At 39.9% G+C, this 12794-nt stretch overlaps 1 protein-coding gene across 3 annotated transcripts in view; it reads right to left on the bottom strand.

Annotated features, from left to right (window-relative positions):
• faxcb (failed axon connections homolog, metaxin like GST domain containing b) overlaps positions 1-8605 on the bottom strand; it is a 14936-nt gene extending 6331 nt beyond the window's left edge. Inside the window, exons 1-4 of one of the 3 annotated variants that reach the window (XM_042108495.1) lie at positions 8507-8605; positions 7439-7560; positions 5295-5430; positions 2807-3003 (exon numbers count right to left, since the gene is read on the bottom strand). In XM_042108495.1, the coding sequence (XP_041964429.1) occupies positions 2807-3003; positions 5295-5430; positions 7439-7560; positions 8507-8539 (488 nt within the window). In that variant the 5' untranslated portion in view covers positions 8540-8605. Of the gene's footprint in view, positions 1-2806; positions 3004-5294; positions 5431-6937; positions 6981-7438; positions 8093-8506 lie in introns of those variants that run through there. The other 2 variants (XM_042108494.1, XM_042108496.1) reach the window with 2 other exon arrangements.
• Between the last annotated feature and the right edge of the window lie 4189 nt (positions 8606-12794).

Below are 12794 nucleotides of genomic sequence, written 5' to 3'. Positions count from 1 at the left end.
TGACCATAGACAGTAATGCACAAACAGACACAATGTACTTTAGCAGAGAGTATGCCACTACAGCTGTGGCAAATGATCCCTCTGTATTACAACAACCCTAACATGGGTTCACAGTTCCATGAACAACTCCCTCCGGACTGCAGAACAGGGACTTAATGTAATGTCAAACTCTAGACCAGACCTTTTCAGCTTTACTATTGAGAGACCTCCCCACTCATATCAAACTGGATCTCAGACAATTATCTCATTAGACCGACGACAGACATTCATTAAATTCACTGTTACTCTCTGCATGGAAAAAGAAGCAAGGCTGCTGAGATTATGTCTCCAGCTACACAGGCTATTAGATGGCAGTCTCCCTATGAATAGAGTGCAAAGACAGCTTCTACAATAAACTACATTAAATAATATGGCATATTTACATCACATGAAATATTCATTAAATTCAGTAAATCTACTTGTTGATTAGGATATCACTGATTCCTGAGATAAGGGACAAAACATGTTCCGAATCAAAATGTTGCAATTTCCCTTAAAAAACAATACATTATTTCATTTAAAAAGACTTTAAAAGTTGGATATGAAAGACTTGTGTATGTTTAGACTCTTAGTTTTGGCTATATTTCTTTATATTATTTTATAGTAATTTCATAAAATACGATACAAACAACTGATCAGATGAAGTTCTGAAGAAAAAAAGTATTGGCTAATTTAAAGCAGCAGTGAGAAGCTTTGGTTAAAAATGAACAAAGGCAAAAACCTTACAAACTCCAAATAGCAGCACAGCTGGCTTTGATAAAACACTTGCTGACCTGGCAAACAGAATTGCATAGTGCATAGCCTCGTAGCGCGCTAGTTGGAGCAACAGATGCTTTTGTTTGTCCTTCACATGACTAAATACTATGAAAATCCATTAGAAGAGTAGAAGGGTACACATTGCCTATGAAAACATGCTTCGCAAAGTGGCAAATTGTAGCATACTGTCTCTTTAACTGGTAGGGATCCCTAACCCCCTGGGGTTCCATGCCCGGTTCCAGAGTGAAAATATTCCCAAATCTACCACAACCTTCTTCAACGGCAGCTTCAAATACACACTTCTACCAGTGACTTGATATCAAGGCAGCAGCAGATGGGCTGTGCTCAAACAGGATAGAGGCCTCTCTGCTCTGATCAATACTGCTTTGACTATTTCCAGAGGGCTAATATCAGCTTTCACTATAAATGAATAGAGGTGGAACATTATTCAGCGGATGTGTAGGATGATGCTTGTTCTTCAGCATATACAAGCTTGGCCAACATTCAAAACAGATTCAGATTCAGTAAAAGCTTACAATGCTTTGTCACAGAAGTACCGGTACTAGTAGTGGTTAAGACTGGAGACATAATAATGATCGACTATTGAATAGACACAGATAAGACCTGCCTGTTATAATGACAGCAGTCCACACAGTAGTATACGTGTCGTTCCTGCTAAAGGAGGACGAAGCCCATAAGGGACTGCATTATTACAGTATGTCGGATTACATGCCATCTGGATTCAGCTGGTTTGGTGGGCATTCATATGCTCATTTGCAGTCCTCTTCTTCGTAATAATAGCGTTAAACGTGTCTTCATACTGTGTATAGACGTATGTGTCTAACGCAAAATGCTACAGTAGTTCTTAGTGACAGCCCTGACTGGATGGTTGGCCCTAAAGGTAAATGTTAGGTAACAGATGTTTTTTATCTAAAAGAACTCACTGAATTGTCAGGTTGTCAAGAGCTGGCGTTGCATTTTTTGTCCACCCACTGTCCAGATGGGAAAGTAATGATCACCCTCCTTGCAGAATAACAAATAACAAATTCCAGTTTGAAGAATGTGAACGTGAAGTATTTATCCTGTGGATATGTTGTGAATTGTGTGAATCAAATGCTTTTACTGCCCAGGGAGCTATTCTGTCCCGGTGGGAATACTACTGGAGTCAGTCACCTTATAAATAAATAAATAAATAAATTCATTTTATGGAGCCAAAGTGCTCAGTATTTCACCATAAGCCCCCAGACTGACAGTGGAAAGCAACACCTACAGTAGCCTCCCAAAGAACATCTAGCCCCTCTACTGCCCCACAAGCCCATCCATTATTCAGTGAATAGCCATATGGGGACCTAAATATAGCTCTGTCATAAGGGGAGGGGTCGATGAGAGAGAGAGAGAGATAGAGAGAGGTTGCAACCAACGAAAGAGAGAGAGAGAGAGAGAGAGATAGAAAGAGAGAGAGAAGAAGAGATTAAGTGATAAATACAAATATGAGGTTAATAGACAGAGGTTAAAGCGAGTGTGCAGTGATGTTTGTTTATATACAGTATATACAGTATATATATATATATTGGTGGTTTAATATATTATGTTTCCATTACAAGAAAAGTCCAGTGCAAACCACACAAGGCTTAAAGCAAAGAGAATTTCTGTGCCTAAAATTATCTGAAATTTTCAGAGCTGTTATATGTAATCATCTATTCATCTATTTTCAAATCTTCAACAGCTCGGCCCATTCTTGAGTTCCTGCACAGGGCTAGACAACTTTAAGCCTGGAGCCATGTTTGTCTTCTTGTACAGGACATTCTAAAAAAATCAGTAAAGCCCTCCATTCTGCCAATCCAACATATACATAACTGCAAACATTTCCTACAGTTCAGCTCAACATCTACCAATGAAGAGGAACACCCCCCCCCCCCCCCCCCCCTTCACTGATATGATTTCTCAGCATCAGCGGATTGCTTTCCAGTAAGCCAGATTGAGGTCTCCCATTCCTGTCAGGCTGACTCACCAGTAGAGATGCTCCTCCACCATCTTGGTAATGGCACGAGCCACCGCCTTCTCCTGCTCGCTCAGGCTCTTGTTGAGGTTCGCCCCCAGGTTGTCCTCCAGGAAGTCGATAATGAACTCCGTTCCAGACACCTGCTGCCGGTTGTACTCAATCCAGGGCATCTTACCTTGAGGGGAGAGCTTCCCATCAAAGTAGTTCTGTAGAGAAGAGGAGAAGGTATAATCATCATTACAGGGACAAAAATCCAGCAATCACACAAATTATCAGAGCAGGCCAACAGTTAGTCTCTAATGGTTAGATATGTATCACTACATGCATGCAGGGACAACTGTAGCAAATGTAGTATTTAGTTTCAATGTAAGTGGGAACAATAACAGGTTGAGTTGTTGTGGAGATCTCTATGGAGAGATCATCTGGTTGTGTTTACATTCACTATCCATTCAGTAGACTACTGTTCTTTTCATATACTTTTGTTATGGTGACAGACCCTCTACCTCACAATACTTGCATTTTGAGTGTAATTAATAAGCCAGAAAGGGACAAAATAGATAATGAACGAATTCAAGAAGAATTGACTGACTAAAGATAGATATCACAACTACAGTACCGGTATATTGTTATAGTGATTCATTTTTGGCACAATCATTGTTTAGTGAAAATCTGTTCATGGTCAGGACAGCCTTAGTTGCACCTGACTCCTAATTCCTACCCTGGATATAATGCACCTCAATCAGGCCACTTTCATCCTTTGTGGAGAGAAGGGCTAGACCAGCGAGGGGTAGAAGGGGCTATTTGCACATCAAACAGGGCTGTTATTACAGTCACAAACAGAGCACATTTGGGTTTGCTTCACATTTAAGCCTCGAACAGCAGCTCACTTTAACAATCACCCATCTAGCGCAGAATAACTCTATTCAATCAAAATTTACACTTACAAAGACTTTGAAATTGTCTAAAGATCACAGGACAGACGAATAAAATGACTCCCAAAACAATACTGAAACAGTGGCACACAATGATAGATAGATAGAGAGAAATAGATAGATACTTTATTTGTCCCCAAGGGGAAATTCAAGATGATGATGTCTTACTGTATTTGAGAACAGTACCTTGGTGCATAGATAGCGGTCAGCGAAACAAACAAACATGGCTGACGGACAGGCAGTCTTTTGTAAAGATTCAAGGTTCATTATCTTTATCAATAATGCCAACATCAAATCAGTGAAACAAAAAATATCAATAATGTGCACAGTGCAACCAAAATGTAGAAGGCTTACTCAGGGTCCTGAGTTCTAAGCTAACTGATATCTTCTAGAACTATAGTGTCATGGGACCAGAAATTACTTCAAACACACAATGATGACAGAAAAGAGGATGTGGCTTCTCTATTTTGTACCTTCCCAAAGCCTGCCATACACAACATTCACTGTTGCAGTTTGTTTATGGTTTCAATCTGAGTGCTCCTCAGTTTACATACGCTGTTTCAAACGGTAAAAAACATGCTAACTATTCCAAGCCATATTTATTTATAACAAATTCCCTGCTGGAACACATCTACATCTGTCCTCACAGCGCTTTCCTCCACTTCCTTCTCTCTGATGACCACAGCTGACCGTTGCTAGTTCTACGCTACAAAACACACACACACTCCCAAAGCCTGATTGTGCTGAGTGTGTGGTGTGTTACCTGGGGTGTAACAATACACCAAACCAATGGATCAGCTGCAACTCCTCAAACTAAAGCTATGCCTTGTGTCTGCCTGCTGCTCATGACCTACAGTTGAAGTGAAGGGCTCTAATAAGGAGAATTCTACTACAGCTACGGTTTGGAGCGGAAGCACGAAAGGCGTACATATTTCTTTGTAACATTTACAAAATCTAAGCGAACAAAGCACTATACAAACATTTATCTACTCAGATGTCCTTCCATTGAGTTTGTTTACTTTTATCTAACTGGTGCGGTGAAGTGCAGAGCTATACTGACACACACCAGCACACAAGTATAAACACACTCAATAAAGTGTATGCCACTTGCGTAGTTTAGGTGAGCTCTTGAGTTAATGGAGAACCACCTGTGTGATGACATTGGACTGCATAGATTCAATGCAGATCCACATACTGTATCTGGCTAGTTTTATGTTTTTGAAGTCAGTGTCGCAAGACTGAAATAAGCATAGTGGTGACACATACACAGACACACATCAAAGCATAGTGGCAGTTTCGTAGGGTAGGGTAGCGGCAAAGATGCAAGTGAAGCGGTACTGCTACGTTAGGGGGAAATGGTGAAATAAATGTTTTAAAATGTTACTAGTGAAATGAAAAAATGAGTTTTGTTGCATTGAGAGCTCAAGGGGCTGTGTCTGGCAGGATGGCAGCTGCTAGGGTTGGAGAGGTGTCGCCGTTCTGTCTCCTCAAACCACAAAACGCGATTGTGGATGTTTGTGTTGTGATTTCGGTTGCGGTTTACATATCGTTACAGCCCTAGTTACCTGGTAGGGAAGGTCCATCATGCGTAGGAAAGTCTCTATCTTGAGGCAGAAGGGAGAAAGGCTGGGTACTCCGCTCTTTGGACGGGAGAACTGGTGCAAGATGATGGCATCCTTCGAGTCCATCTCCACCTCTTTCCTATATCCAAACAAAACAAAATACACTCTCACTCTCAACACAAGGACATTATGCAACTGTAAATGCACATCCAACTCCACATCTACCTTATTAGAGGCAGTATCACCAGAGCCATCATAGTTAGAGCACCTAATGGTGCAGAGGTTTAAAAACACAGTGCCGAGTGAGATATGGCCATGATGGTGACCGATTCTGTTGTGAGTCTGGCTCTGGTATGGTTTAGTTGCAGCCAAGAGGCAGGTAGAAAAGTAATGTGTGGGTGTCTCTCTCTCACACACTTCTCTCTCTCTCTCTCTCTCTCTCTCTCTCGCGCACACACACACACACACACACACACACACACACACACACACACCGTAAGTGCAGTAGGACAGAATAAGGACATCTGATTCCTTCATTAATAATTCAACCTAAAGAGGCAATTTCTTCTGATCTCAGCTTCAGCTAGCAACTGAGACTATTACATCACAAATGTCATGATGGAGTTAGACAGACTAGCCATATATTAAATGAAACAGCAGATCAATTGTAACCCGGCTCCACCGCCTAGTATCTCTGCTCATTTTCATCTTACTGAGATACTAGTTTGGCTCCTCTCAATGTGTTTACATTTCCCTCAGCCACCAGGATGGTGGGCCAGTTAGTAGAGGGATGTTAGTTTTGAAATCGAAAGTGACTGTTGTAAATGGTAGTAGCAATGCCTGCAAACACAATGCCTGCAATGTATACAGCAAAGGTAAATACATTGTTTCATGACCGTTGATGTCGTTTATTATCAGTTTTTAAAGGTTAATCAAAGTAGAAAATAATGTTAGGAATCCCTGATCAATGCTAAGGTTGGAAACATTCCCCAATAGAGAGTATGCAGACTCTCTTCACAAAGTGAAAGGAAGTAAGTGAGTCTGAAACCAGGTATCTAAATTGAGTACAAGTAACACTATTTTGCTCAAATTTAGTCATAGGCTACATCGTACTCGTTCAACGCCCCTCAAACTCGCACACGCACGGTCTACCATTTCCTAGAATACGATGCAACGCATTGGCTGCTGTTGTCGCTGTCCATGGTACCAAGGTGCTAAAACCTGCCATTTTTACCTACCATGTTTACAAATGTCAGTTTTAAGCCTAACCCTGTCAAACGCTGCATTTATATTTGCATGCAATCAATACCACGACATGTGTTCGATATTCAAATCATCCAATCATCAAAGGTTCTGGAAAGTGGACTGGAATGTTGATTTCGAATTCCAGGGATTCTGACAAAATGGCCAGAGAGAGGTCTGGAATGCAAATACAGTAGCCTGGGCGGTACATTTTTAGACCACTGCAGTGAAAGCCAGTGAAAGCTCCCCTAAAACTAGACAAGAGTAAAGCCCTCATCACATTAACAATAGACCACACCTAATCCCCAAATTCGGACAGATTAGGCACTGCTGGCCAAGGGCACGAGCACGCGAAGACACACCTACTATTACATATTTACCCCTAAAAGACCTCGGACGCTCACGTGAAGAGTCGGTGTAGAGGACGTCCGGGCACAAGTGTACCGTTAAAAGGACATCACGCGAGGGAAACTTACGGGCACGCAGCTTGGCATAAACCGACACGTGACGCACCGACACAGTTGTGGACATTTTTTTCCATATCATTTGTGGAATGAAGGGAGGAAGTGGAGGGGGGATTAATGCCTGCTCGTGCGGCGCCGCACGTAAACAAATCATTGCAACTTGATGTGGAAACAAGATATGCAAAGACTAAAGCTAAAGGGGAAAAAATGTTACCACAGATGGGAAGAGTGTATTCTGATGCTTAGCAACCGAATCCACATGATTTGAGGGCACGTTTCAAGCGCAGTGGGAATGCAAATGTGAATACAGTGCATGAGGCGTCAAGAACCCTTGTTGGAATAGCCTATTAATGTTGAAACATTTACACTGACGTTAGTACTGCCAGCCCTAACCAATAGGCTATCCCAGGAGCATCGGGTGGCCTGGCTGTGGCATCCTACCTGATGGACAGCAGCTCGTGTAGAAGGTAGGCAGCGGCAGCAAGGAGAGCACCACCCGTGACATACAGTGTTTTCTTCCACCAGGACTCCGAGCCCAAAGCGGACATGATCCCGCCGTAGTCCTGTAAGGGAAAGGCAATGATGTATCCATAAAATGAGTGGCGCTCATCGGAGCCGCCGAGTCCGAGGGGCAGGCTCTGATTCCGCCCGAGTTCCACAACGTAAGACCGGGAAGAGGCGAAGCAGGTTCCCCAGAACATTATCTCTCTGGACCTCCTCCCGTGATTTTCCGCTCACCCTACCCGGCTTCATCTAAATTCTCTACCGGTGTCCCCTCATGGCTGTATTGTCCAAGCTATTAAATGGCGAAACATGCATCCTGACGGAAGCTGCTCCCCATAGCCGATCAAGTACGATCACTGCCTGCCTCCGCTGTGGATGCTGAGTGCCTTTGTCTGTTCCAATCAGTTCCAACCAAGACCGGTGATGTCACCACGCCTAGATCCGTTTCTAGAAAGGGTAGGGGCTAGTTCTTAGCAATCTTGGTCTTCTACTAGGCTACAGGATGCTGTTGTTTAAAGCACCAAACTTTACGACCATGTTTAATCGTTGGATTCCACATGGATGTTCGAGTTGGAACCTTTCCACTAAACATCCGTGAAGACTGTTATAGGGTAGCCTACTGACCAAGATTACGACGGAAATTAGCCAACGACCCTTTCTAGAAATTCACCCCTAAAGTTATCCATTGTCCAGTTATCCAGTTATCCAACTGTCAAAATGGACAATAATAAACACAGGCTACTTATAATACAGGCTAGATTGCGCATGTGCATTGGTCGCTCATCTACCAGATTTTAGTGGATATCATACGGATTATTTGGCCACACTTAGTATATCATACGAACTGGATACGTTTAAAAGATTAGATAGGCTCCTAGGCTAGCAATACAATTCGCTTCAGGTCTATCTATTCGCTATCTTCTTTAATAAGCCTTGGCCAATCAAGCAAAGCCAGAGCTATAGTTAGGCTATTTAATTAATGGCGTTATTTGGTAGGCTACTCACACGACAGTAACTTCGGATATACAAAATACTCATCTCGGTGTTCAGGGTGACGGCACCGCAGGTGTGTAGGCGCTGTGTTTAGCATCGGACATTACAGTGAGTTACAAAACTTCGTTTTGTAAAGGTTTCATAAGGCTTCTATCAGTAACGTCACGAATCTTCTCGCGTCCAAACAAACCGGTACCCCCCAGTAGGCTATTACGGATCTATGCGTGTGTGTGCCTAATGCGCTTTACAGCCTTTATAGTCAAGTAATGCTCTTCTTTATAGCCAAGTAATGCTCCTCTTTATATCGAATGCAATGAAAGGCAGGCTTGTGCAAAATTCCCGAATTGAATTGAAACAGGCTCTTAAATTCCAATTAAATTATTGAATTTCACTTGCATTTCAATTGAGGTAGCAAACAGGAAGCAGAATTGCAATTCGAATTGTGCACAACCCTGATGAAAGGGTAGTGAGAACAACTAGCCTACACAATCTGATAAAGAAAAGAAAAATCACTCCTGCCTAACATTAAACGAGTGCCTCACATTGTTAAAGCCTGAGGGTAGCCTAGTAGTTATTCTTCATGTTGACTCATACTTCATGTGCTTTGACAGTGTTATGTAAGTAGTCAAGCTTACCAGCACACAGACTGTTATTAAAAACTGTTACATAGTTTCACTGATCCCAACTTATTAAGTATTTTAAATGTGAAATTAGTGTGTAACACTGGCTTAAAGGAGAAAATATAAGCATAATCATGCACATAATGTTCCACAACCCTGTATCAGACAAGGGCTATTATTACTATTATGAACAAAGGTGCTTTGTCCCTCAGCACTGCTGTATGGCTATCAGTAGGCTATAGGCTGTAGTTGGTTGGCTTCTATTTTTTGATAGAAGAAATAATATATCATAACTAGAAAAGCATTTCCTGAAGGAAATACAGTGCATGAAAATGCAAAAATATGATGTAAAATATCATACAGAGTAAAAACAAACTATATTGGTTGCTAAGTAGATGAGGTTTAATATAGTTGGAATGACTGAACAGTTAAATAGGTGGATAGTTTAAATGGTTAAATTATTTAGGTAGATAGTTGACGATAACTGACAGTTGGAATGGCTCTAATGTTTGCTAGCAGTTATGCTAACTATGTTAACAAAGATGATAATGTTAACCAAGTTACTATGCTAACTTGCATGTTAACATGCTAGCATGCTAACTATGCTAACCACATTACTTAGCTAACTATGTTAACAAAGATAATAATGTTAACCAAGTTACTATGCTAACTAGCATGCTAACACGCTAGCATGCTAACTATGCTAACCACGTTACTTAGCTAACTTAGCTAATCATTTTTAGCAGTTTTGCTAAAAATGCTAACTAGCATGCTAACACGCTAGCATGCTAACTATGCTAACCACGTTACTTAGCTAACTTAGCTAATCATTTTTAGCAGTTTTGCTAAAAATGCTAACTAGCATGCTAACATGCTAGCATGCTAACTATGCTAACCATGTTACTTAGCTAACTTAGCTAATCATTTTTAGCAGTTTTGTTAAAAATGCTAACTAGCATGCTAACATGCTAACTACATTACTTAGCTAACTTAGCTAATCATTTTAAGCAGTTTTGCTAAAAATGCTAACTAGCATGCTAACATGCTAGCATGCTAATTATGCTAACCACGTGACTTAGCTAACTTAGCTAACTAGCTACAGTGGGTAGGAGTCATAGTTGATGACAAGTAACAGTTACAATGGCCGAACAGTTAGTAGTTTAAAGGGTTAAATTGTTTAACAGTAAAATATTATAGTGAGGACTTTTATTTTGAAACAGTTTTTGGCAGAGGAAGCAGTTGAACAGGATGTGTAGTCTTAATAGGGCCAGTTTGTATGCTTAAAGCCTGAGACTGGCAGTTGGTCCAGGTGGCCCGAACACCTGCCATAGGATTCTAATTGCTTAACGGCTCTATTGTGATGTCATCAGCCCATGTTAAGTCTATGGGGAAATTTTGACTAGTTTTTAATTAATAGTTTAAAAAGTATAAAAGTTACAAAGTTGAAAAATACAAAGCCCACATGTCCTAAGTAAGACCTACGTAACATAGTTTGAATGAAGTTTCTACGTTAAACGGTTTAAGCTGCATTAACTGCGTTAGAAGAAGAAGAATAAGAAGAAGAACTAGAAAAGCATTTCCTGAAGGAAATACAGTGCATGAAAATGCAAAAATATGATGTAAAATATCATACAGAGTAAAAACAAACTATATTGGTTGCTAAGTAGATGAGGTTTAATATAGTTGGAATGACTGAACAGTTAAATAGGTGGATAGTTTAAATGGTTAAATGGTTAAATTATTTAGGTAGATAGTTGACGATAACTGACAGTTGGAATGGCTCTAATGTTTGCTAGCAGTTATGCTAACTATGTTAACAAAGATAATAATGTTAACAAAGTTACTATGCTAACTAGCATGCTAACCATGTTACTTAGCTAACTTAGCTAATCATTTTTAGCAGTTTTGCTAAAAATGCTAACTAGCATGCTAAAATGCTAGCATGCTAACTATGCTAACCATATTACTTAGCTAACTTAGCTAATCATTTTTAGCAGTTTTGCTAAAAATGCTAACTAGCATGCTAACATGCTAACAATGCTAACCATGTTACTTAGCTAACTTAGCTAATCATTTTTAGCAGTTTTGTTAAAAATGCTAACTAGCATGCTAAAATGCTAGCATGCTAACTATGCTAACCACATTACTTAGCTAACATAGCTAATCGTTTTTAGCAGTTATGCTAACTATGCTAACTAGCATGCTAACATGCTAGCATGCTAACTATGCTAACCATGTGACTTAGCTAACTTAGCTAATCATTTTAAGCAGTTTTGCTAAAAATGCTAACTAGCATGCTAACATGCTAGCATGCTAACTATGCTAACCATGTGACTTAGCTAACTTAGCTAACTAGCTACAGTGGGTAGGAGTCATAGTTGATGACAAGTAACAGTTACAATGGCTGAACAGTTAAAAAGTTCAGTAGTTTAAAGGGTTAAATTGTTTAACAGTAAAATATTATAGTGAGGACTTTTATTTTGAAACAGTTTTTGGCAGAGGAAGCAGTTGAACAGGATGTGTAGTCTTAATAGGGCCAGTTTGTATGCTTAAAGCCTGAGACTGGCAGTTGGTCCAGGTGGCCCGAACACCTGCCATAGGATTCTAATTGCTTAACGGCTCTATTGTGATGTCATCAGCCCATGTTAAGTCTATGGGGAAATTTTGACTAGTTTTTAATTAATAGTTTAAAAAGTATAAAAGTTACAAAGTTGAAAAATACAAAGCCCACATGTCCTAAGTAAGACCTACGTAACATAGTTTGAATGAAGTTTCTACGTTAAACGGTTTAAGCTGCATTAACTGCGTTAGAAGAAGAAGAATAAGAAGAAGAAAAAGCCTTGGAAGAACAGTACAGTGCATTTTCATGCACTGTAACTAGAAAAGCATTTCCTGAAGGAAATACAGTGCATGAAAATGCAAAAATATAACGTAAAAAAATCATACAGAGTAAAAACAAACTATATTGGTTGCTAAGTAGATGAGGTTTAATATAGTTGGAATGACTGAACAGTTAAATAGGTGGATAGTTTAAATGGTTAAATTATTTAGGTAGATAGTTGACGATAACTGACAGTTGGAATGGCTCTAATGTTTGCTAGCAGTTATGCTAACTATGTTAACAAAGATAATAATGTTAACCAAGTATGCTAACTAGCATGCTAACAATGTTAAAATGCTAAGTATGCTAACCATGTGACTTAGCTAACTTAGCTAATCATTTTTAGTAGTTATGCTAACTAGCATGCTAACTATGCTAACCATGTGACTTAGCTAATCATTTTTAGCAGTTTTGCTAAAAATGCTAACTAGCATGCTAACATGCTAGCATGCTAACTATGCTAACCACATTACTTAGCTAACTTAGCTAATCATTTTAAGCAGTTTTGCTAAAAAATGCTAACTAGCATGCTAGCATGCTAACTATGCTAACCACATTACTTAGCTAACTTAGCTAATCATTTTAAGCAGTTTTGCTAAAAATGCTAACTAGCATGTTAACATGCTAGCATGCTAACTATGCTAACCATGTTACTTAGCTAACTTAGCTAATCATTTTTAGCAGTTTTGTTAAAAATGCTAACTAGCATGCTAACTATGCTAACCACATTACTTAGCTAACTTAGCTAATCATTTTAAGCAGTTTTGCTAAAAATGCTAACTAGCATGCTAACATGCTA

The sequence above is a fragment of the Alosa sapidissima genome, chromosome 10, assembly GCF_018492685.1.
Source record: "Alosa sapidissima isolate fAloSap1 chromosome 10, fAloSap1.pri, whole genome shotgun sequence".
Classification (NCBI taxonomy): Eukaryota; Metazoa; Chordata; class Actinopteri; order Clupeiformes; family Clupeidae; genus Alosa; species Alosa sapidissima.
This window is presented reverse-complemented; position numbering and strand designations above follow the sequence as displayed.